Source organism: Protobothrops mucrosquamatus, unplaced genomic scaffold (assembly GCF_001527695.2).
Source record: "Protobothrops mucrosquamatus isolate PMUCROS unplaced genomic scaffold, P.Mucros_1.0 scaffold_213, whole genome shotgun sequence".
Taxonomy (NCBI): domain Eukaryota; kingdom Metazoa; phylum Chordata; class Lepidosauria; order Squamata; family Viperidae; genus Protobothrops; species Protobothrops mucrosquamatus.
The window spans coordinates 221,195-248,460 of NW_015386289.1; the positions used below are offsets into that span (position 1 = coordinate 221,195).

The following is a 27,266-nucleotide window of genomic DNA, read 5'->3' on the forward strand; positions in this document are numbered from 1 at the left end:
ATATATACAATCCCCCCCTTAAAACCGAATTAAACCAAATTTTAAAGTTGTGTCTTCCAAATTCCTAAAAAACCCAGTATAAAATCCACCCTAGGTCAGGTCCGCTTGCTGAAAGAGCCATGTCTTGAGGGCGCGACGGAAGGTAAGGAGATCCGGAATTATCCGAATCTCGGGGGGTAGTTCATTCCAGAGGGTGGGGATTTATATATTTCTTTTATTGGTAAAAAAACATTCTCTAGAGGTTTTCTGCCCCAAAATTCTTTTTTTTTAAAATTCAAACACTGTGTTAGGATTATTTATTCATAAGCACTCAGAAAATCAGGAAGAGGCCTTATATTTTGTCTCAGATCTCAGCTTTTAAATCCATATTTTTTTAAAAAAAAAAAAGAAAGAAAAAAAGTCAGCTGGAATACCAGGGATTATGATTTATCCATGGGAGGCCAACTATTTATGAATTATTTGTTGCAAGGAAAACCATTCAAAATATTGAATAAATTCATTAACATTAAATGTTCTAGTTAAATCTTTTTACGGTTGGCTGAAATAAGTACAACACAATCACTAATTACCTTTTTTTAAAAAAAAAAAAATCCTATTATATGTAAAGCTTACATAAAAATAACCAGTGGGAATAATTTATTCCGTTATAATGTATAAGCCTGAAAAAGGCTGTAAGGATTGAAAACAATGAGGCCATTTCAAAGAATAAAAATGAATTTCAACATCTTTTATATAGTCTTTTTATTTTATTCATAGATTCAAAAGCAAAATTTAAAAAATCTTTTAAAGCAAGAGCTTGCATTCCATAATCTCTTTTGAACTTTACACAATTAAATTACCGGTATTACCATGCCAGAAAGTTGCATGTATATCAGTCTTGTTAAAAAATATAGTTAATTAATAAGTAAAAATTGTTAGTCATAAAATAAAAGATAGAGGGCTTTGTTTCTGCCTGTGTGTCATGAACACACATATACACACATACCTGCATGTGGGGGGGGGGGTTGGGTATTTTCTTAACTCTTTTGCTACTCTGTTTTGTGGCTATTTCTATTTTGGTTTTGAAGAACCCTGAGGGCTCCCTCTCGTCCCATCTGAAAAATCATTCTGTGAGAGTTAGAATTTGCCAGCATGCCAGGGTTCTGGAAAATATAACATCATACAAAGCATAGCTAGAAATCTACAACTTGCACTGTCCCTTTTATTATTTTAATATGAATTCTTTGATTTAGATATTGCTTGCTCTGGGGATTGCTGCTGAGGATAATTTCCTTCCAGATGATAGATTAAATGCACACCCTTATACAGCACTGCTTCTCATGAATCAAGCAGTGAGGATGAAATCACAAATTGAACAGCCAAGGCTATCAGCAGCCTTTAAAGTAGCCTTCAGGAGAAGGCTTAACTTTTTAGACCATATTAAAAGTAGATGAAGCTGTATGATTTACTGACTCTGATTTAGTAACATCCCTCAGCTACTTTCCATCTTAAGCCTGAAGGATATATGCTGAGTAGATCTAGGCTGTTCACTAACAGAGCAGCAGCAGCAGCAAGCAATTGAATGGCAATCATATACCCAGACCATAACAGGGATTATGATCTCCTTCTTGACTTGGATTGGGAGAGCTAGCAAGTTGAGTAGTCCTTGAGAAGCAGATAGGAAGCCCAAAGATGCTTTTTCATGAGGCAACTGGACTTACTTGTTTTTCTTGAAGACATTTCACTTCTCATCCAAGAAGCTTCTTCAGCTCTGACTGAATGGTGGAGAATGGAAAGATTTATACTCCTTGCAGACAGCTGATCATTTGCACTCTTTTAGCGAGTTGTTAATGCTATCTGGAGGCTTATCTGTGTCTTCAGGGTCACCTGAATAGTGCAAATGTGTGTGGAGCCTTCTTGGAACTGAGCTTCTTGGAAAAGCTCAGGAGGATCTTCAGCCAACACAACATAACGTGCACACTTCAAACCCAAGAATGCATTAAGGCAGAAGCTTGTCCACCCCAAGGATAAAACACCCGACATAAACTGAGCAACGTGGTATATGCAGTGCAGTGTAGTGAGCCATGTGCAGATCTGTACATAGGGGAAACAAAACAACAACTTCATAAATGTATGGCACAGCATAGAAGAGCAAACTCATCAGGACAAGATTCAGCAGTCCATCTGCATTTAAAAGACGAAGGCCACTCTTTCGAAGATAGCAAAGTCCACATTTTGGACAGAGAGAACCGCTGGTTTGAAAGGGGTCAAAGAGGCCATCTATGTCAAAATTGAACAGCCCTCTCTCAACAGAGGGAGGGATACGACATCACCTATTTCCAGGCTACAACACAGTCCTTTCAACACTTCCAAGAAGGCTCCACACACATTTGCACTACTCAGGTGACTCTGAAGATAACAGATCAGCCTCCAGGTAGTACTAACGACTCACTAAAAGAATGCAAATGACTAGCTGTCTGCAAGGAGTATAAATCTTTCCATTCCCCACCATCCAGTCAGAGCTGAAGAAGCTTCTTGGATGAGAAACGAAATGTCTTCAAAGAAAAACAAGGAAGTCCAGTTGCCTCATGAAAAAAGCATCTTTAGGATAACCTGGATGACTGAGAATCTCCAGAGACATTAAGCAGATAGGAAGGTAATTTTTATCTCTAGTGGTACTCTGAGAATAGGACCAAGAGAAATCTCTGGGCTTGGGCAGAGTGTTCTTTCCCTTCTACTTCTTCCCCCTTCTGAAGTTGCAGTTATGGTTCAGAAGGAGATGGTTGTATATGAAGCCCTGAGCATTTCTGTAAATCTTCCTGCTCTTAGTACTTTAAAACACAAATATTGTTTTTGCCTAAATACCAGAACAGAAGGGGAAATTGTTCTAGGCCGGGATAGGCAACCTTGGCTCTTTTATGACTCGTGGACTTCAACTCCCAGCATAGCTGGCTCTGGAATTCTGGGAGTTGAAGTCCACGAGTCATAAAAGAGCCAAGGTTGCCTACCCCTGTTCTAGGCTAAAGGTATATATCATGTTTTTTTTTCTGGTTGGTATGTTCATTTTTGTACTTTTGTACTTATTTTTCTATATTTGGTTTTACATTTGTGGAAGGAGGAATACAGAACTGGAAGGGTTGTGAGGAAAGGAAAACCAGAAAGGAGATCTGATTGAGAAAGGTTGAGTGGATTTTGAGAATGCATCTGGAAGACTGCAGTGGTGAGGACACAGATTATATTATACCATAAATGATGGGCAACTATTAACAAACATTATAACCCTAGAGTACCTCCAGCCTAATGGTATGCCAGCTGTTATATAGATATAACAGCTTTCCATCGGTGTCTTCTTACGTTGCAATCATCCTTTTAGGATTCAAGAAAGAGACAGATACTTAACTCATTTTTATGTTATGGTCTGCACAACAGTTTCTCCAGTTCAAATTTGGCAATCCAGTAACCACTACAAAAATAGCAAAAGTATCTCCAAGTTGTCACCAAATAGTAACAATGTGTACAAAATGGAAAACCCATTTCTGAGCTTGAAACAAAACAGATCCACTTGAAGTACTGTAGAATGTTGTAATGGTCTAAATTCACTCTGTTCCACAGGGATAAAACATGAGATAATCCTGTTGTCAGACAAACTTTAGAATATGCATATTTTGAGATCAGAACCTTGACTATGTTAAAGTTGTTTTATAATCAGAACATTTAAAATACCATTGTGGAAAACAGCCATGTTTTGCTGTAAAGTCTTGGAACACTTGCGATTTGTTTTCTTATAATTCTTGGAACAGCTGCTTCAAGCTTGAAATGTTTTCTACACACCTACCAAATATGTTTTATTGTTGGCCTACTCTGGCTGCGATCATTCTATAATATGGTAGATAGGCTAGCTAAGCAGTCTTATTGCTATCCCACTGAGTTGTAGTCATAACACATCTGGTGGGATTATATCCTCTGCCCCCCAAATTATAATCCCACTTTAGAGTAACATCTGGTGAACCCAAAAGAACAGTCAGTCACAAGGGGGCAGGGTTGTAAAGTATATGAAATTTTCTTTAAGCTGTTTTACAGTATTTGGAGAAATAGAAAATCAGTAAATGTGAATTTGGAAAATATGGCCAAACACAAAATATTTTGGCTGGAAACACATTTACAGGACTGAAAGCTTGCTTTTAAATTAAACTGTTACATTTCATAATGGATGTCTGTATATGCTTTAATTTTCCACCATTGCAATCATGACACAGGAAGGGTTGCTTCTCAAGAGACACAAGCCTAGACTTCCCTCCCTTCAGGGACATGGGCGGCTTTAGTATGTCCCAATCTGTGGACTCTACACCCATCCTGCTGGAGAAAGGGGCGTTGTCTTACCTGAACGCCTTTTCTCAGCAGGATGGTGTAGAGTCCACATCCCCCCCTGTTTCTCTTTAGTCTAGGCATGTGGGTTTTTAAAAAAAATTTATTTGGAGCCTTGCGTCTGGATTCTTCGCCTCGACAAGTCCTAAAAACTGGGAAGACACACCCAGAGAGAGGCATGGCAAAGTTTTTTTTTGTCTTAGTCTATTATGTTTTTGATCTAGGATTTCATGTTGCAAATGTGCTAAATGATTATTAAGTCAACTCCAAGCAATTGTCCATTGGGTAGGAGGCCACCAAAGTTTTCCTCCAGGAACCCAGGATGGAATGAGATTCTGTAGCACCAGAAGAGCAATTACTGGCTCTCTATAAGGAACGGTGCCAGGCTAACACAAAGAAGAAAGAAAAGTTGTTTGAAGTCTTTGCCAAGTGTAATAACCAAGCTCAAGGATGACTTATCAAAAAATAGATGGAACTGTATTTGTTAAGAGGGGATTTATTTCTATTTTTATTTATTGACATTACGGATAGATTGCCCCAATCTGATTTAATTTGGGCACTACTATTAGAATTGTATTTTAAGTTACAGTCTTTCAATCATACATGTATACGTTGTGCTGTGGTTGGTAGCTTATTTTTGTTCTGTGAGTTAACTGTCATATAAAACCTCATATGTAACTTTTATATATGTTGAAACGTGACTCATAAGGTGCAACATGAAAAACTTCAACCTCTGAATGAATTTTCTAAGCCTGTCTCTGTTCACTTGCCTTTTGCAAAATGGGAATCTATTATGTCTGAAATAGATTGTGACATCATAGCCTTACCCTTTTATGACAAAGATAAATGAATCATTCTCTGTGTGTTTGAGGATTTTTTTTTTACTAACAAGGTTTTCAAATTCTACATTTTCCCCATTGACTCTTCTATTTCTACTTTATCTCCTTTTAGATCCAGTTATTATATTAGACAATCCGTTTTGATTGTGAGACTTTGAACTCTCTGAAATAATAAAAAAGAAATAAATAAAACAGTGGAAAACAATTTCAAGCAAGGAGCTATGTGAACAATAAATAGAATAGAATAGAGAAAGAATATTCTTGATCTTAGTCTGCCAAGTTTAGAATAATGAGCTTGTGCAGTAAAATTAAACTACATAAATATTTTTGGAAAAATTGGCTAAATTTGGACTTTGGAGTCGAGGAAAAAGAAAAGATTGAAGTATACTTGAGAAAAGATGGCTTGACGAAAATAGCTCTTAAAGAACATAATTCCTCTTTATGAGAAAAGAATCCTGGGTTTCTTTTCAATTTGTACTGATTTTTTTTCTTACCTGAAATATAATTGGAAACATAGAAAACGGACAGCAGAAAAAGACCCAGTGGTCCATTGAATCTGCTCTTTAATTTTTTTGCTTGTTTTTGTTTTTGTTTTAATTATTATTTAATTATTAATCATTATTTTTACTTTAATATTATTTTTTATTTTTTTAATTGGAATATATTAACATCTGCTTCTAGTACTTATTTAAATATCATTCCTCTTCCTTTTCTCCTTCTTTGGAACAGCATTCTCCCTACTAGGGTTTAAGAAAGCTATTAAGATAACTTATTAAAAAAAAAGCCTTTGGGGATTGTTTTGTGATTGATTTACTCCCTTGCAGTATGTCATTTATTATTAAGATTCTTGTTTCTTGGGATGGTAATTTACAGTCAATATTATCTTGTTTATTAGATTCATTGTTTTCATTTCTATCCAGGAATTGGGAATGTCTGCCATTTAACAGTTGGTTACAGTTGAAGTGTATTAATAAACATACAAACAAACAAACAAATAAATCTTATAGCAGTATAATACACCTGATTATAAGGCCTAAAACATGACTGTGTTCCAGAGTCTAGGCTGCTCAATGTATTAAAGGCTCCATTTCCTGGATGTATAATTGCTAAATGGTCAAGTATCTTAGCTACTATGTATATTTACTTTATTTATTTATTTATTTATTTATTTATTTATTTATTTATTTATTTATTTATTTATTTATTTATTTATTTATTTATTTATTTATTTATTGTTTTAAAATGTTTTAGTATTCAGTTGTAATAGATTTTTTGAATTGTAAGCTGCTCAGAGCCATTGATTGAGATGGATAGCTATAGAACTTAATTGATTAAAAGATAGCTAGATAAATAAATAAATGCCATTTTCTTCCTTTCAGTTAATTTTAGTATTATTTCTTGTTAATGTATGGACTTCTTGATTAATATCGGGGCAACGGAGGTTATTTTATGTTCAATGCAATTCATTAATATTTATTGGGTCAATGATAAGCAAAAATTTAAAAGAAGAAAAACAAAGTGAAGCAATAAATACAATTATAGGCCTTTTGGCTAAGATTAAGTATAGTTACTTTACAGTGGAACCTCTAAGTACTTTTCATAGTAAATGGCACCAAATCAAGAAGCTGGGATCAGGGGAATTTAAATTGTCACTTCTAACATTCTGGATATAAATGCTTTGTACTATGGAGTATTTTGAGAAGATGGAAGAGTTTCGCAGCTTGTGCTCAAAAGGTAAAGCTGAGACTAGTGCAACCAGTTTCAAATTATTCCTTTTGTGGCTTTGAAAAACCAATGGCTTGAAATTGTTGTGAGATTTATTTATTTAAACTAAAGCAGTAAGCAAGCCTTTGAGCCCATTGGCTTTTATTAGGCAGGATTTTAAACAAAGAGATATGCTGGAACATCTCAGGCAAGGTTTAGTTAATGGGACTTAAGATCAGAAAATGTTTTATGTGGAAATTTACAATGTCTACTTCAAAATAAGGACCATTGAGTTCAATAAAGCTTACTTTTAGGATTGCACCCTAAAATCGTTTAGAACAGGAGTGTCAAACTGCCGCCCCATGGGCCGGTTGCATCATATGGAGGCCGCGCCCACCCCACGATACATCGCGACACGTCACGTGTCACGGCGAGTTTGACACCCGTGGTTTAGAATTTTGATTGCAAGAGTCTTGGTTGCAACATGACATGTGGAAGTGAAGGAATGGGGGCAGCAAGTTTATTTCATAACCCTGCTATTTTATATACTTTCCATCAACAGTCAGTGAATTTGATGTTCTTTATGTTTACTCCAGAATCAGTTGCTATAAAGGAAGTGACCCATTTGCTAAGAGAGAGCTCCAAAACAGATCAGTTAATCTGTCCACATAGCAAGATGTTCTGTCTATTTCCATGTGGGAAATGAAACCAGATACATTCACATTGCATGTGCTATATTTGGCAGTAACACTATTCTGTGGTTGGGATGGAACAGTTGTTATTTTGTATATGACAAAAGCCGACCCATTTTAAAAGAAGAAATCAACTTTATATTATAATTTAACGGAAATTTAGAGATAAAGATTCCTCTAAACTTTTCTGCTGGCATAAAGTGACTCTTCTGCTGACTGTATAAGAATGGGTACATGCTAGTGAAATAGCAGTGGTCTAAACTAACTTCATTCGAGTGTGGAGGGACATAATAAGATCCAGTCTGCTTTCTTTTAGCATTGTCTGTTTGATGTATTGAAAACAATTTACATTTAGGAATGAGTTTCTCAGTTTCCGAGCAACAGAATCTGCAATATTTTATAGCAGAAGCTATTGTGGGGAAAATACTTGAAAGAAAATAAATTCTTTATGTGTTGCAGTGACATTTTCCATCTTCTTTTACGATATCCTTCATCATCAAATTCAGTGATGCGCTACTTTACTTATTAAATGATTTGGGTGTGATATAGAGCTTGCTAGATAGATTGGACATTTAAAATGATTGTCTATTTCATAATATCTCCCACTAAAGATCTTAAGAGTCGAAATATTCCCTGAAAAAGAAAAAGCAACTTTTTTATGTAGGGAGATAGAGCAGGGAGATAATGAGGAAGAAGGTCCTGGACCATTTTTGTTCACCAAATTTTATAGTTCTAAAAATGCTTCTCTGCCTCATAAAGGATCCAAATGTGATTAAAAACCCAAAGGGTTTATTTGGTATTCCACTAATGGTGATAAGGCAAAGTGGTAAACAAAGGATTCATATCATACAAAAAACCAAAATTCTATATCTATTCTGTATCACTGTAATTCTACTATCCAGGAATACATATGCTTCTTTTCTCTATTCTTTTTCCTGTATTGTTTTAATATCCTGTGTTTGTATGAAATTTTTCACCTTGCTTTTAAGAGAAGAATCAGTTACTGCAGAAGTATTTAGAAGGCATTGTATTAAATTGAGGTCAACATTTTTGTATAAAAATTATTAATTTCGTATTAAATTGCATTGAATTAAATTAAATGGTGACTAAAATTACTCTATGAAAAGATGAATTTGGCTATTTGAAAATGTAAATATTTGGGTGTATTTTATATTAGAAATGTTTCTTTACTACTACCTTTTTGATTAATTCTGCTGCAAGGTTTTGGTCTATAACCAAAACCAAATAGGTAAAATATACAGAAATCGTAGGTGATCCTTTACATAAATTAGATTACTGTAATATACTTAGGAATTGTAGAAATTGTTTGATTTATAATTACCCTACATGTAAACTTCAGGATTCATATTTTTAAATACAAAAGCTTTTATTTATTTTCATTTATATCATGTATTTTAATATACTCCAAATTTAATATCTCTCCAGGCATTTAATGTGTTCATAAAATGTCTTTAAACTAATATACACATCCCTGAATACGGTTTCCCTTATATACATGCATAGCTATGCTCTTTTAAATGGAAGAATTGCATTGCAAAATTTGGAAAAGTAACACTGGAATTTTAGTTTATTATTCAGGGAATGTGAATTACTTGAATATAAATTAAAAAATAAATCAAACTGTTCTAATTCTTAAGTGTACTGCAGGAATCAAAAGTTATATGAAGAACTGCATTTACTTGTCCTCAATCCAAATATATTTAGGCACAACCCCAGGGCCTTGCAGGATGAAAAAGAAGAGAAATAAAAAATGTATAAAGTTATTCCTAAATGCCCTCTACATTTGGACTGCTTGTGGAAGTAATTTTGTTGTTCTGAGGGTAACTTTACTTACCAGAAAAGCTAGTGCAGGATAGTGGTTAGGGTCGAATCAAAGCAAATCTTTATTGCAGTGGTCCAGTACCTGGATACCTATAAAATAAGATTTGACTAAGACTAGACCCGTACAAAATGTACTAGCAGCATAAGCAACAAAGGTGAACAATGTAAAACTATACAAAACAAGAAGAGTGCAAAACAGCTAAAAAGCATCCAAAAACTTAAAATCCTGAGCCATAAAAAAATAAAATTAGACTTAAATTTAAAGAAAGAGATAACTACTGTACTAAATACTAAGAATTTTCTAATTTGAAATCAACAATTAGAAGTTAAAGGTTTGGGTTTTAGAATAGTTACTTCATATTCCACTATGTTAAAGCCTGGGCACAGGCTCTATACACTAGTGAGATTATCATGCATGCATATTATGCCATTCTAGGCTTTAATTTGTCTCTTGAGAAACCTATATGTGGGTCAAGAAGCAACAGTGAGAACTGGACACGGAACCACTGATTGGTTCAAAATCAGTGGAAAGGAGTCCAGCAAGGCTGTATTCTGTCGCCCTGCCTATTTAACTTATATGCAGAGCACATCATGAGAAAGGCAGGGCTAAATGAATCAAAAGTTGGAATTAAGATTGCCGGGAGAAATATCAACAACCTAATATATGCAGATGATACCACTCTAATGGCAGAAAGTGAAGAGGAACTAAAGAGCCTCTTGATGCGGGTAAAGAAGGAGAGTGCAAAAGTTGGCTTGAAGCTCAACATTAAGAAAACCAAGATCATGGCATCCGGCCCTCTCAATTCCTGGCAAATAGATGGGGAAGAAACGGAAGTAGTGACAGATTTTATCTTCCTGGACTCCAAGATCACCACAGATGGGGACTGCAGCCAAGAAATTAAAAGACTCTTGCTCCTGGGAAGGAAAGCTATGGCAAATCTAGATAGCATACTAAAAAGCAGAGACATCACCCTGCCAACAAAAGTACGTATAGTTGATGCCATGGTTTTCCCAGTTGCAATGTATGGCTGTGAAAGTTGGATCATAAGAAAGGTTGAGCGCCAAAGAATTGAGGCCTTTGAACTATGGTGCTGGAGAAGACTCCTGCGAGTCCCCTGGACTGTAAGGCGATCAAACCAGTCAGTCCTAGAGGAGATCAGCCCTGACTGCTCTTTAGAAGGCCAGATCCTGAAATTGAAACTCAAGTACTTTGGCCACCTAATGAGAAGGAAGGACTCACTGGAGAAGACAGAGAATGAGGTGGCTGGATGGAGTCACTGAAGCAGTAGGCGTGAGCTTAAATGGACTCCAGAAGATGGTAGAGGACAGGAAGGCCTGGAGGAACATTGTCCATGGGGTCGCGATGGGTCAGACACGACTTCGCAACTAACAACAACAACAAGGCTTTAACTGAGTATGTCAGTCTGAAAAGCCTGAGACTATCAACAACCTGCAACTGGCAGAGGATTAGCTACAGGGATGCAGATAATGGTCTACTTGGACTAGACTGTGAGTCTCTCATGTTCAATAAGCTGCTGCACAGAATGTTATAAAGCTGTATATGAAGGCAGGGGTCTCATCTGAAATTAGTCAAGAAGAATAGAAATGGCTTGTGCAGTTTGATACTTAGGGGAAGAGCAGGATAATAAGATTGTCACAAGTGACTCTGTATATTGGACAATAGAGGAGGAACCAAGTTATAGTTTTGTCCTGCCCTGAAGCACAAGAGCATGCCTTTCCACCATAGGAAGTTTCGTATGTTCGTTTTTAAGAACATCAGAGAGAGGAAAAAGCACTGAGCTAAAGAAAAATGGTGTAGAATTTGTTGCAGATAGGGAAGAAAAAAGACAATGTACTGAAATCTTTCCAGACTAAAGAAGTTCGGAGCACTGCTCAGATCTGTCTGATTAAGGTAATATATTACATTACACAGTTTATCCAGTCTTTAAATATCAGATTTTTTTTGTACCAGTACTATAATATGATACTGTGGCTTGATTTATCACACTAGGCAATAATATGCTTTGCTTGTGTCTTAACACACTGGGTGAGCCCAGCTGCTTGTGGCTTAGTGTTTATTTGAATTTATGGCTTGGCCAGAAAAACACTGCTTAAATATTTATTTGTATATCATTCAGAGAATGGTATTAATTTTCCAAAGGTGCAACCAACACATAAATGTTTTGCTTCATATGATATGGGGATTTAGCTTAAATCTGTTTTTTAAAAAAAGAACAATTTTTTTGCTGATCACTGCACAATTTGTAACAGACAACAATCTCCTTATTGATTGATTATACTGAGCTGGTCATACCAAGGAAGACATTTATTAATTTAATCAACTGTGTAGAACTGCCCAATTCAGTCAACTATGGGAAACTTACAATAAAAACAACAGTAAAACATCTCCAATAATATAGCAAGACCTTATAAATAATAAAAACCAAACAATGGAATCAGGCAGAAATGTCACTGTGCGACAAGGAGGTTGGTATAGCCATAACAAATCCTACTCATCCTTATAGTTCAGCTTCAACCACATGGTCTTACAACCAACTGTAGCACAGACCCCTTGGAAGTTATTAGGCCTTCATGGATGACAACTGCCATTCTCCCTTCTGAACATGTGGCTATTGCCACACTTGAAATTCAGGTGGTTATATCTCCAAGAGAAAAATACCCTCATTTTGGGCCCATTCAGGTTTTGGCAGTGCACCAGATCAGCCATCACATTCAGGATGATTGTGGATAAGGATTGCTTTGTTACAGACCAACCTCAGACCAACCTGACATTTGGGAGCACTATCCAGAAGCCAGGACTTCTGAGAATCTGGTGACTTGGAATTGGTACTGAATTCTTGGGGGGGGGGGAGTGGAATTTTTTGAAGACAATGAAATTGTTTTTCTGTGAGCAGTCTACTCCCAGGTCCCCACCTTATATCCCCTGTCTCTCACTAACTAGATGATATAGTCTACCCCCCAAAATGATATGGTCTGCCCTCATATGTCTCTCTCAGTCTTTCTCTCCTGTACCCCGCAATCCTAATTCCAGAACCTAGGTTCCATCTGACAAGGTTATTACCCATCACCCCAACTGTTGTTAACCTAAACCATCTTAACCTAAACTTCAGTTGCTGAATTGACTCTCGCACTTTGTAAAGCACACCAGTGGGCTATAAAGACTATAGGAAAAATAAAGAAATCAGAAAACACATGGAAATTGGGTTGTATATCCCTTATTAAAAATGATTTATGAACTTCTCCATAGTTAATCTCTGTACTGTACTTAAAAATAAAAAAAAACAAGTCTCACCAGGAAACCAAACTAGACTGGATTGTTAACTATGTTAACTTTGAACAATAGGTTAAATGATGTGACAGATTAACTCAGTTCATACTCCATGCTTAAACCATAATTCTGGGTAAATGAAATTTGTCAGATTTGCATATCATGCCATGCCAGAACAAATATGTTTGGTGCGTATCAAGGCAGTGTGTATCACACTTTGGACTCTAGCTTATTCCACTTTTATCTAATGCAGTTTTGAAGGTTTTTTGAGTTATTTTTTTATATGAGTTGCTTTTGTCTTCTCTGCACAGGTATCATTTTTCCTATTCATCATTTTTGTCGTCTATACCATGCTGCCCTTCAACATGCAGGATGCAATAATTGCCAGCGTTCTAACCTCTGCATCACATACCATTGTGCTCAGCATCTGTATATCATCCACAGACATCATGAAGGAACAATTGGTTTGGCAGGTATGTTTTCAGCAGCATGGGTCATTACATGCAGAACGATTTGTTGATTACCGTGGACAGCAAATGTCAGCAGTATATAATTAGGAACATGAGAGGATCCGTTATTGTACTTCTAAAAATCATGTCTTAGAATTCTACATCTGTTTATATCAGAATATTCTAGTCCTAAATTTCATAGGAACTCTATGTATTTCCTGGATCTGTTAGAAATATTAATCTGTGCAAATTATATGAAAAATCATTATACTTTATTAACCTTGCTAACAAAAATAATTTCTGGGCAGGTAAAGGCTATGAACATTTATACCATACCCCTCAATTGGCAGTAGAAATTTCAACATAGGGATCAGAGGAGCCCTTTTTCCAAAGTGAAATCTTCATTCATGATTGCAGAGACTACTGTATATGGATTAATTTTTGTCGTGTATTTAAGATGAGGAAGTGCGATCTAAAGAAAATACAGTAATTATTTTCAGGACTTTTCTCTTTTTTGAGAAAAAATCCTTAGAATTGTAAGCCACCCAGAATCACTTGGTTGAGTTGGGCAGCTATAGAAATTGAATAAATAAATAAAGTTTTGAACCTGTGCTGTCTCAGTCAGCAGTCCTCAGCACAGAAATTGCCACAATAATTGTATGTAGTGAAGGTATGACTATGCTGAAATGGCATCCTTGTTATTTGAGAAATCCTATGTAGAACAACCGATACTACTTCTTACCAGAGCATCTCTCCTATTTGTTGAGGTTTTGCTGATTTTATTTTATTTTTCAAATGTATATTTTCCTTCCCAACATGAGACTGAAAACTAACACCACCCATCTTCCACAACCCTACAAATCAATCCAGTAAAAATGATAATGCAATACAGTTTATGTTTTGTTTCTACTTGATAATTGGGCAGTTGAGGATATAATTTGTTGAATTTTCTGAACTGGCTTTATCCCACAAAGGCCTTATCGCACAAAATAAGTTGGTGTCCCACAAGGCTGCCTGAGGCAATTGGAAGCCTGGGCAAGCATAGTAAGTCTCTATATGATATATTGTGGCCCATTTTCTATTGCAAAGGGCACATGACAGACCTAATGTGAAATTAGCTTTAACAAGTCCTATCTGCAGATAAACTGACATAAGTCTCTAGTTCAGGGGTCTTCAAACTTGGCCCTTTTATGACTTGTGGACTTCAACTCCCAGAATTCCTCAGCCAGGCAAGCTGGAAGTCCACAAGTCATAAATGGGCCAAGTTTGAAGACCCTTGCTCTAGTTCTAAAATCTTTCTCATCTTATATGTGATAGATTTAGCCAAACTTCTCTTGGCTTAGAAATTAGTCTTCTTCTGAGTCTTCTTAATGCTTGAATGTTGGCTAAGCAGAAGCCTGAGAATACTTTTGGTACTGCTAGAGAATGAATGTCAAAGCTGGCAACATTAAGACTTGTAAATCTCAACTCCCAGAATTTCCCAGCCAACATGACTGGCTGAGGAATTCTGGAAGTTGGAGTCCACAAGTCTTAAAGTTGCAAAAGTTGGATACCTCTGTACTAAAGGGATGTATCTATGAGGTCACCAACTTGAAGGACAGTTTACCATTTAGCTGTTTCTAGATGCTTATTTAGCTTCTTTGTAACACAGTGCCTACTTAAAGAGAAAAGAAGAAGCACTAACATTACTGCCAATCTGCTTTTCTATAATGTATACTATTCTTACTTCTAACAATGGATTACTACTCTTAGAAAAAGTAAGTCTGATCAGGAAAAAGTAATAGATATAATTATTCCATTCAGTGGAGACCCATTTTACATAGCGATGGGCTATTTTCTCTATTTCAAAAATCCACATTTTGTTTTCTAGTCCTTAGAAAAGGTGATATGTTTTTCCCAGCATACTCCTTATCTGCAAGAAATTGTGCTTGCAGTAGGATAACACAATAATTGCCCCCAAATGGGCTGTGAGGAACTGCTAGTGTGCCTTAAGAAATGAATTAAATATGAAAGGCTCCAACAACTGCAAAGCCTTCATCTCTGCTTCAGTGATTCACAAGCCTGGCCTTAATTGTTTCAAATCAGCTTCAACTGGAAGTAAGCAGTCTATTTTGGCTTTAGGCATGATTGGATTTCTCAAGTAACCTAACCAAAGTTGCAAGATAGATATTGAGACTAGAAAGAGTGCAGAGAAGAGCAACAAAGATGATTAGCGGTCTGGAGGCTAAAACATATAAAGCACAGAATTGGGTATGCCTAGTTTAATGAAAAGAAGGACTAGGGGTGACATGATACTAGTGTTCCAATATTTAAGGGTTTGCCCTTAAATAGATCACAACCTACTACTTGATAAGATAGAAAAATGTGGATTAGACAGCATCACCACCAGATGGATCCGTAGCTGGCTGACTGGTTGTACTCAGCGTGTAGTCCTTAATGGAACCGCATCTACATGGAGGGAAGTGTGTAGTGGGATGCCCCAGGGCTCTGTTCTGGGCCCAGTGCTCTTCAACATCTTCATCAACGATTTGGACGAGGGGATAGATGGGGAAATCATCAAATTTGCAGATGACACCAAGCTGGCAGGAATAGCCAACACTCCAGAAGACAGGCTTAAGATACAGGAGGATCTGGACAGACTTGAACACTGGGCGCTATCTAACAAAATTAAATTCAATGGTGAAAAAAGTAAGGAAACATATCTATAGCAGCAGTGCATAGGTTTATGCATACCCAGACTTCAAAAATATGAGCAACCATTAGATTAGAGGACTAGAAAACAAAAGAATTCATTATATCAATATCTATCTATGTCCATATTTATACATACACACAAATATGCACACAGTGAATTTTAAACACCATACAATTGTATTTTCTTTAAAAACATAATTGGAGGAAATTAGTAATAGGCTTATTTACAGTCCATAAAATTGTAAAAATCTAAATTTATAAAAGTGTATTTAAAAGATGACTAATAAAAAAGAAAAAATGATAAAAAGAGCCCCCCCATCAAGAAAAGAAATAAACAAGAATGAAAGAGAAAATCTGGAAATAAAAATGCAAATTTCAAATTTCAAAATGTTGTTGCCTTGGTTTTTAAATATTTATTCAAGTATGTATGTTGTGTGTATGTATATGTACACACATACACACACACAAACATACACACAAAAATATGCAATTCAGATTGGAATTGGAACCAACTAAATGAAATCAAGCAAACCAACTTTCCAGTCTTGTCTCTCCAACAAAACAAAACGATTTCAATAATTCAAAGGCTGGGAGCTGACAAACTTAATTAATCCAACTTTAAGAGTTTGGTACACAGATTTCCTCCTAAAAATACACAATCACCTTCACAGCAATCCAGGCATGCTATTTCTTACATTCTTCATAAATAACAAGTTCCAGATTTTTTAAATATCATGTAACAGCATATTAGCATCTTTACCCTCAGTTTCTTCCCCCTGAACCTGATTCACCATAGTTATATTGTCTATCTAATAAGCAAATCCCATTGGAAATGCTCAAAGCAGCTGCGCTAACATTCCTTTGTTTATTATACATATACCCAGTATAGAAAAATGATAAGTCATCTTTTTTCTGAACAATCTTTGAGAAATCTGTAAATCTGAAAAAGAATTTGTACTGAACCAGTTGAATTTTTAAAATCATAGGAATCATACAGTACGCTACATTTCTGAAATAAAGCCTCAAGCTATAGATTTTTCACTAGAGGATATCCCAAATCTCTGTTCTAAATTTTTATGTAGGTGTCTACATTCATTCCTGCTTAAAAATATTTTTAGTAATAATAGATTGCTGGTTTATAATTGATGGAAATCTTTTCTAATGCATTCAAATTTTCTGCAATTTTGAAGGTTGTGCTGGCACATCAGGGCAACACATCAGGTCCTGGCAACAGAAATACCAAATATTTTAACTGGTTCTGTTGCCATGGGGCCATTTTAAACAAGTTGTATTCTTCCACTATTTCAAAAGTTGTGAAGTATTCTTACCTATTGATCAATTAAGAATGATAATGTCATTTCAACCTATGATAAAAAATTATCAGCCATTTTTAATTAGAATTATTCCAAGGCATCAATTTCTCATTAGAACTAAAATCAATGTTTAAATTGCTTCCAAATAAAGCCCAAATAAGTCTATCTTTAATGCAGGAAAAATAACCAAATGTTTACTATAGTTAAAACCAAGAACTTGCCAGGGCCTTTGGGATTTCAAATGACAACTCTCAAGTTGAGCCCACAGCAGTAAAAGATCAGTGTCTTATTCATAGACTGTTAAAGTTAGCAAATATACCAAAGGCATTTTTTAAAATCAGAATAATTAAAATCATCTCTAACATATTTAGAGTTAAAAGAAAAATTCTAGGTATTTGTTCCTCCCATAGAAACTTAGTTATTTTCAAATCTGTTTACTGTCATCTAATACTTGTACAGATTTCTACCGATATGGGACCCCCTAGGCCCGTGGTGGAGAACCTATGGCACGCGTGCCACAGGTGGCATGCAAAGCCCTCTGTGGGCATGCCCACTGTCGCCCCAGCCCTAGGCCTTCACCTGGGTTTTATAAAACCTTTTCCCTTTAGGCCTCCGCCGCCGTGTGCAAAAAAAAAAAAAGGTTCAATCAATCAATCAATTTCAACTTCTCACAGGAAACAAAAAGATCTCGCAAAGTTGGAATTGATTGATCGAACTTTTTAGTCCCACCCAGTCTGCCATTACCACCGCAGCCATGCCCACCCAATTGGCCACGCCCATCCTGCACCCGACGATACATAAGTGGATTTTGGGTTGCAGTTTGGGCACTCGGTCTCTAAAAGGTTCGCCATCACTGCCCTAGGCATACTGATAATATAGATCATCATCATAATTAATATTTACAGTATGTGATTTATTTCATTTTGACTTAGCGTGTTTCATGCATCCTATCTGTTGTGATTTGTTTGTAAACCCAAATAATGGCTTAAAGTAAGTTATGAAGCTAGACAGAATCAAAATAGTTGTTAATCATATAATGGACACTTAAGGAGCTGAAATTTTTTTCATGTACTAAATGAACCAAAATGAAGGCAAAGAAGGTTTGGATCACAGACAGAACCACTCGCTGATAGTAAGAGGTCCTGTCTCAGCAGGATCCAAATCCACACTGCCCTACCTCTTTTGCCACTTTTTTTTAGTGGGATTCAAAGATCAGCCATGAAATTATATGCAGCAGTTCTAGTTTAGCACTAAAATTAAGCTGTCAGAATAACTTAAAAAACCCTTGAAGCCATTAAAAATTAGTATATCAGGAATCCAGCAGAGCGCCACAAAGTTTCTTGTGAAGAATTTAAATATCTATTAGGAAAACAGAACTTGTAGTGTGTTTAGATATGAGCAAATTCCAATCTATATATTAAAAATTGCTAATATCAATTATGTTTAAATATGGATAGATATTAAAAAGATAATGTATAAGTAAACTTTATATTAATTATGATCAGTAAATTTACATAATCAAGTTGAATACCCACTGAGCCAATTAGTAAACAAAGCTAGTTTGATGTGGTTAAAGTACCAGGCTAGAAACTGGAAGTCCATGATGAGTGCTAGTTCTGCTTTAACCACAAAGCCAGTTAGGTAACCTTGAGCCAGGTAACCTCTCTCAGCCCTAGGAAGTAGTCAAGGGCAAACCAGTGCTGAAAAAGTACTAATTGCAGGGGATTTTCCAGGTAGTTGCCAGAAATCAGAGTTTACTCAAAGGGAAAAATAATAATTTTTAAAAATGGTAAAATACTTATATATTTTTGTTGTAATCTACATGAGTGAATTCCTGTTCATTATAAAAAAAATAGTTTTGACATTGGAGAAATAGTAGAGCAGGCACCCACCTTGTCCTCATCCAAGGTTGGATGAGCAGGGATGATTTTTATACAAGTACTCTCAGTTAACGACCAGGAACTCCACTGATAAAGCAAAAACTGTGCTGACATGCAGCTCCAGCAGTTCAAGTTGTGATTGTTAAGTGAATCATGTGTGGTCATTAAGCACAACATGACCGTGACTTGAGACTTCTGTTGGCTTTCTCATTGACTTTGCTTACCTGAAGCTGGTAGTGAAGATTAAAAATGGTGATCATGTCACCTCAGGGCATTGCAGTTCTTACAATTGTTCTCTGGTTGCTAAGCAGATCAAAATCAAATCGCAATCATGTGACTGCAGAGATGCTGTGATGGCCACAACTTTGAGGATTGGCCATAAGGCTCCTTGTTCAGCATTATTGTAACTTTGAATGGTTGCTGAATTATTGACTGCTAAATGAGAACTACCCACATTTGGTTCTTTAGCTCAATATAATGGACTGAGGCTATGTATGATACAATATAACTATGTATCATCTTTGCTCTCTACAAGCTGTAGTAGCTCCCTGTAGATTTCTAGGTGCAGTTTAATATGCTGGTTGTTACCTATAAAGTCTTACATGACAAAGGGTTAGATGATTTGTGTCTCTGCCTGTCTCTGCCTCTGCTCACCATACCAGAATTGATTGGTTGCCATGACCCAGGTCCTATTAGACAGTGTCATCTTGTGGAACCTAGGGGTCATATCTTCCCTGTGCCTGTGCCTGCCCCATGGAAGAGCATTGTCACGGAGAAACAGATGGCCCCGACCCTGTTCATCTTTCATAAAGTATTAAAGATCTGGATGTTCTCACAGGTATTTCGGCTGAGAGGTTAAGCAATCCCTTATCTGTCTGTTTTATTTTAATGATTGGAAGGAGTTTTTTTTTTACTCTGAGCATACATGACCGCATGCTTTTGAATATTGATTTTGTGAATGTGCTACTTTTTTAAAATTTCAATTTCTGTATATCAACTAGAATCATCTTGGTGAGATAGGTGGGTATATACATTGTTTCAATATATAAATAAAATAATAAGTTAAAAATTCTGGCTGCTCAGCTATTTCAATAATAGTATACTGGATTTAGATTTCCTTTCGTGCAAAATAGCTGACCAGTGAAATTTCAAGGATTTTAAAGGAGTTATACTCTAGTACATGGATCTTTTACATATCCTCCGTCAGTCCAGAAACTGCTTCTCTGTTCCTGGCAGAGATTTACTTTCATGGAGGAAGAGGAACGGATTTCCCGTAGAGGTCTAAGACAATTGTCTATCTGGCTTCTCATGACATCTAAAAAGGATCCCTCAATATACTAGAAGAACAGTGTTGAAAGGGACCTTGGAGGTCTTCTAGTCCAACCCCCTGCTCAGGCAGGAAACCCTATATCAATTCAGACAAATGGTTGAACAATCTCTTCTTAAAAACTTCCAGTGTTGGAGCATCTATAACTTCTGGAGGAAAGTGTTTCCATTGATTAATTGTTCTGTCAGGAAATTTCTCCTTAGTTCTAGGTTGCTTCTCTCCTTGATTAGTTCCCATCCATTGCTTCTTGTCCTGCCTTCAGGTGCATTGGAGAATAGGTTGATTCTCTCTTCATTGTGGCAGCCCGAGATATTGGAACACTGCTATCATGTCCCCCTTCGTCCTTCTCTTCGTTAAACTAGACATACCCAATTCCAGCAACCGTTCCTTATATGTTTTAGCCTCCAGTCCCCTAATCATCTTTGTTGCTCTTCTCTGTACTCTTTCTAGAGTCTCAGCATCTTTTTTACATCATGGTGACCAAAACTGGATGCAGTATTCCAAGTGTGGCCTTACCAAGCCATTGTAAAGTGGTATTAACACTTCACGTGAACTTGATTCTATCCCTCTGTTAATGCAGCCTATGACTGTGATGGCTTTTTTGGCAGCTGCAGTGCACTGCAGTGCACACTGCTGTATGCATATCACTTTAAAAGCAAGCTCTTTTCTTTGTGATGCTGTTGGAGAACCACAAAACATTAGAAGAGAATTAATGAACAAATATGTCTAACCTAGAAAAAAGTGTCCATAAAAACAATTTTGGAGTTAAGTAGGAAGTGGATAAAAGTGTTTCTGGAGCAGGGAATGAAGAAGACATTCCATTTGCCTGAATAGCTTGTTCCTTGGTATTTGCGACTTGTGGAATTAGACTTTCTTACTACATCTAGTTGAGAGTGAGAACAAATCATATTGTCTTTCCCTTGATAGTAAAAATCAGTATGAAAACAAAATGGCATTAAAGCAACAGTCAGTTTGGGTAGCAAACTAATGAAAGGAGTTTGGAACTAGGAGGGAAATTAATGTTCAATGTCACGGCAAGTGCAGTCCTATCATAGAGTCAATTAATTTAGAGATGTACAGAAGAAAGCTGTAGCTTGGAGCTCTTTAGCTTGTGCTGAAATATATCTGTGTTTCAAAGATGTGTGATATTGAGACATCTATATAATCAAGATAGAATAAAGCACCACTTTCCAAAGAAGTTAAATTTTCCTTTATCTAATTTAGCATGAGTTCAGTTTTTTAAGAGACTGAGTATCTGTTTTCCCTTAAACACTCCAGTAAAGTATTCAATTTTTTGTGCATTTGTTACTTTCCAGACAAAATCATAACAAAGATAATTTGCCAAAGCAAAACCAATAAATTTTGTTAAATGGCCATGTTTTTTTATTTAAGAACTTTATAAGGGGAAAACATTGTGTGCTTAACTTTATTTTTCTGTCAAATGAGGAACTATATACCAGCTCTATTCTCAATCTCTGAGACAGTATTGTTCTTCAGTGAACATAATATGAAAATAACACAGCAAACTGGTAGGTTGGGGAAAGTTTTCCATATTTTGTTATCATTGCACTGATTATGGAAAGTTCAAGTCAATGAGCAAACAAAGGTTTCACAATATTCGTGTTTTAATTTAGAGTGCTCTTTTTAAAAGGAAACTCATAGTCTTTCTGTTTTTAAAAGGCCTAGTTTTAATCATCACTAAATGCACTACCTATAAGTCATTATCATATGAAGCAAAATATATTCAGGAATCCTTCACTCACAACATTCACTTTTTTAGACTGAATAATTTAAGTGTTTCTGAACCAACTGGTATGGGCATAATATCATGTTCACACAATATATGTGATGGAGAACATGTTTATACCTTCTCTCACACAAATAATGCACCATTTGTAAAGGTTTTTTTCCCCCAAAAATAATTTTCTTTTAAAATGGCAGAGTAATCTTAGGTTAGTATAGAGATTAAGGTAGCTAACCTTAACAGAAAATTGCAAGAACTGTTACCTAGGCAGAGAGGTCTGAAACATTCTTTGCATCTTGGGAAGTATGATAACATTTATAAATAGCTCATGTAAATACCTCCTTGATTCATATAAGTATAAGAAGGAGGGGAGGAATAACATAATCAGACTTGGAAAAATTCTACTATAGCTAATCTTAATAAAGTATCGCTTTAGTCACCCTGTGTTGATTTTGTGCTTTAGTGTATCTATGAGGCTGTCACTAGCTGAGAACATAATAATAGAAGACAGATTGTTGTTGTTTTTCTTTTCTAATCTTCTGGGGGGTGAGGGTGGGGAGAGCAGATCTTCTTAAATTCAAGTCCATTTTCCTTCCATCATTAAATCCAACATATTTATATCAGAACCCATCATATTTATATCAGAATCATGCATACATATTCTAGGGCCCAAAACTAATCATGTGCTGATCTGTGGATGTTGAACAGGCCTGAAGAAAAGAACAGCCCTCTTTGTTTGAGGTAAATTCAATTTTCCATCTAAACACACAGTGATCTAAAAACACACTATTATGTTGACTTCATCATGTCTTGAAACAAAGTAAGATGGAGTTACCCAGAAGAATATACTTCCAAAGGCAACCATTGTCTTTATTGCTGGTACTTAAAATCAATAGAGCAAAAAATGAGTTGAATTTAGTACTTCAGGATTGTCCCCAATTATTTACTTCTCATTTGCTGTTCGTTAATTATAGTAAATAATTGCTATTCACTAATTTTATATTGTATTATGGAATATTAAGATGCTGTATATTTAACATGCAGGAGTGCTTCTTTTATGTCCATAACCTCAGTCTCAAGGACTAGTTTTTCACATTTTTCTCATTGTGAAGAAATTATCCTCTGTGACAATCTCTCTCTCTTTCATACACACCTATCCATAACCACGCACACAACCACACACACAGACACACAAACACACACACGAAGAGAGAGGGAGAGAGGATGATTTTTTTCACAAGTAATCTGTAACAAGAATATAACTATTTTTTTCTTAGCTTTAATGCAAACACTTCCCAAACCAATTTCTTGTTTAGTCTTCCTTCTCAGCCCCCCCCCCCCCGTGTGCCACAAGAGTTCCTTTTAGTCTGTGCTCATTATCCTAATTTAAAATGGATATGAGTGGTTTGAGTGCTTTGTTTGGCAAAATTGTTTTTTTTTCCTTGAGCAAACATCAACATGCATGTTGAGTTAAATGAGCAACAGTTCAGTTCATGCTGTGTGTAGATATGTGCCTAAATGTATTATTTATCTTGCCTCAATCTAGAATTGTGGGAGTGCCAAATTAACCAGAGCAGAGGAGGCAGCTGTTGTGAGATGGTGGGAAAAATACTGCCGCTCTCTTGTCTTGTAACCGGAGTGTCTACATTGGCCCAGCACTCTTAGTGTGCAGCATACTTTGGAGTGCAGACTTTTCATTGATTAGCTTCAGGCTTGGGATGCTTCTGGATAGATAGTTCTTAGTGCTACAAACTAGAAAGCATCTTTTAAGCTTTATCAAATTGGAGTTGGGGATGATGTGGGGTAGTGAAAGAATAAGGAATAACAAATTTCCTGAGACTGTATAATTTTGTTGCGAGCAAAGCACAACAGCAAAGTCTTCTCTGGAATTTCTCCCCCATGCAAATTATAAGCAGAGTATCACAAAATAAAACCATTTCTCATTATCTGAGAAATTTGTAGAATACTCATGCATATTTGTAGAATACTCATGCATTGAAGAATAATATATTCACAGAGAAAATCTAGTTCTTTTTCATGCCTTTGGGACAGGATGAATAAAAGTCTCTATTACTTGAGTAATAGTATTGTTTATTGTTTGCTATTGTATTGTTTTAGTTGGGTTTTTTTATACCACGTATTGTTTTCCTTTATGTTTTGCATTTGTAATTTATGATTTTTTTTATGTCACCCACATCACGTTTGACTTGTGCAGCCATTTAAATCCTATCAATTAGTCAATAAATGTCTTGGAGAAAAGCATTTTGCCTAAAATATTTGTCCACTATTTCTGCTCTAGTTTTAAATATAGTCAGGGGCTGCAGGCACATGTTTCCTTTTTTTAAAAAAAAATCTTTGCATGTGAGTATGCCTGTATTACAGTATCAGTTCCGGTATTATTCTGTGCAGAATTTAAAGTTTCCTGAACAGGCTTTTTGCCTTATCCAAGGAGTCAGGAGAATGTAATGGAAATAAACTAATATGATTCCCTAAAGGCAGTGGAATAGTCTCCAAGGTATAAAATGGCAAGGTATGTGTGTGTGTGTGTGTGTGTGTGTGTACGCGCGCATGTGGCTGGCTGGCTATCATGTTTTACTGCTTTTTCCTTCCTAATTGAAATGTAGCATCCCAAATGCTAAATTTAGAAATTTGTTATGTGAGAGGAAAGGAAGGAGAGACACATTATACACATACATTCCTATAAAGAATTGGGATGGGGAACATTAAAATATGATCCCCCCTATCCGGGCTAAAATATTCAAATCTGCTATAGCATTTTAAGATTGCACAATTTCATGACTGGTAGGAGGCACATTAACAAGCCCCTCTTGTTCTTAGATGTACAAAGATGTCTGTTTTGGATACAGAATCTAAAACTTATAACTTCAAAAGAAGGCACAGAGGCAGAGGAAATCTGAAGAATATTTGCCCAGAAACAGGTCCTGTTATGTCAAATGGAACTTACTCCCAAATAAGTTTAGATAGGTTTCCAACCTAAAAGCCTCAACTACATGTCATGCTGCTTTGTATTGTGTACCTTATCAGATGACTCACACGGAAATGTATTCAAAACTAAATTTCAGAATGAGTACCTACAGTAAGTGACTTGCCAGATAAATGGGGGGGGGGAACCCTGTGCATTACAATGCCAACAGATGCTTAGCACAATTTCACTCAACCTCGTTGCTGAATTTTTTGCTAAAGAAACAATCTTCTCTCTTCACCCTAATAAAAGGGGAGTCCTAATCATTCACAGGAATGTTATAAGATCCAGCAGTTACCAGCCTAACCAGATGGAAGGTTTCTGTATGGCAGTGCCTTAGGACAATGGAAGGTATAAGCTACATCTGAAAGACCACCTCCATCAATCTAGCTATCATCTAGCAGTTTTCCCTATGAGTTCAGAGATGCTAAATAATTTTGGGGGTGCTCGATAATTTTATTTCAAGCTATGTAGAAATAGTATCACTGGGAGATGATGACATATAGTTTTAATAATTATAATAGTTATTGTTGTTAAATAACCAGGCTGTTAATTTCTCTACAGTCATTAGAATACTGATTGTGATTTTTCAGTGTTTGATTTTTCAGTTATTTCAACCTGTCTAGCATTTTTACTGTTAATGTTTGTTTTGATTTTTCTGAAGCAATAAGAAGGTAGCAAGTATCAGTCAAGTGAGTGACACCTATTGAGGACACAATGATTTAATTTAAATTTTCAGCCAGTCAGAAAATGTCCTAAAAAGGTAAAACTGTGAGCCCAAGGACCAGTTAAATGGTCAAGAAAGAGTTGAAAGCTACATCCTACAACTGTGTCATTAATCAGCTGACAGCTGCTTTGCAGGGAGATTAAATAAAAAGAGACAGCAAATGAGGATGCTAATAAACCACAAGGAGTAGACTACACAAGACAGCTCATTTGAAGATTTGAATTAAGAAGAAATAGTGAGGCAGATACAGTTTGAGAAATAAAGAAGCTGAAAAATGCTATCAGCATTAAGAAATCAGTGGAGGGGAAAAAACTATGATTTCCTGTGAGCTGATTTAATGCTGAAGAAACAGTAGAAACCTCTGATATATAGGTCATGAGACAAGAAAGAGGTTTCTGAAACCTGTATTCTGTGAGGTAGAAAAGTCATCTTTGCCATATTCAGGGCAAGTGAGACAGATGAATTCAGTTTTTTGGGGGGACATCAAATTCGGCGGCAAATTTCCTAGATTATCAAGGAGGTCAGTTATTCTCAAGGGAGTCAGTCCTAACCTTAACCATTAGTAGATTATGAGAATGCTATGGACCTAATTAAAAAAAAACAGTTTTATGTAGTGATTAAGGCATCAGCCTAGAAAATGGGACACTGTGAGTTCTAGTTCCACCTTATGCATAAAGCCAGCTGGATGATATTGAGCCAGTTACTTTTTCTTAGCCTTAGGAAGGAGGCAATGGCAAACCACTTCTGAAAAACTTTGCCAAGAAATCTACAGAGACTTTTCCATGCAGGATCTGAGAATTGGACATATTTGAACAGAAAAGGAATGGACATAATATATCTTGACTTGAAGATGTTCCCTTTAATATTTTGCTTAGCCAGCTAGTTAAATATGTGCTTCATGTCAAGTCTGTTAGGTAGATCTATGGTTGTCTAGAAACTGCGCTCAAAATAAATGTTCATCAACAATTCCCCATCATATGGGAGTAAGATATCTAATGGGGATATCATATGTTCAGTCCCATGACCTTATAATTTTCTTTAATTGGAAACAGAATGATAAAATATAGATGATATAAAATTCCTGCTGGTTGTTACCTTTTGTTTATTCTGAATTACACTGTTAATTTCAATATATTGCTAATGCAGTATTATTTGTTCAAATTAAAAAAAGTAAAATGTTACTGTAAGTTATCTATGTATCAAAGAGAATTTGTTTTTCTTCCATTATCACTAAGTCCAATATCAAATATAAGAGAATCTAACAAAGACTATTCAATATGTTTTTTTCCAACATTATATCTAGAGTTACGATCATGTATTGTGGCTAGTCTATTCAAGCCGCCATTGCTTTATGGGACTGTGAAAATGGCTGATAATTATCACCATGATTTCATATTCTCCAGACATCATCATTCTTTTACAAGATGGCTTTCTGCATT

The 27,266-nt window shown here is 36.0% G+C and overlaps 1 protein-coding gene across 1 annotated transcript in view; it reads left to right on the top strand.

Annotated features, from left to right (window-relative positions):
* Positions 1-27,266, top strand: part of ADCY2 (adenylate cyclase 2) — a 126,570-nt gene that overhangs the window by 29,985 nt on the left and 69,319 nt on the right. Inside the window, exon 3 of the mRNA XM_029286396.1 lies at positions 13,022-13,183. Coding sequence (XP_029142229.1) covers positions 13,022-13,183 — 162 coding nt within the window. The remainder of the gene's footprint in view (positions 1-13,021; positions 13,184-27,266) is intronic.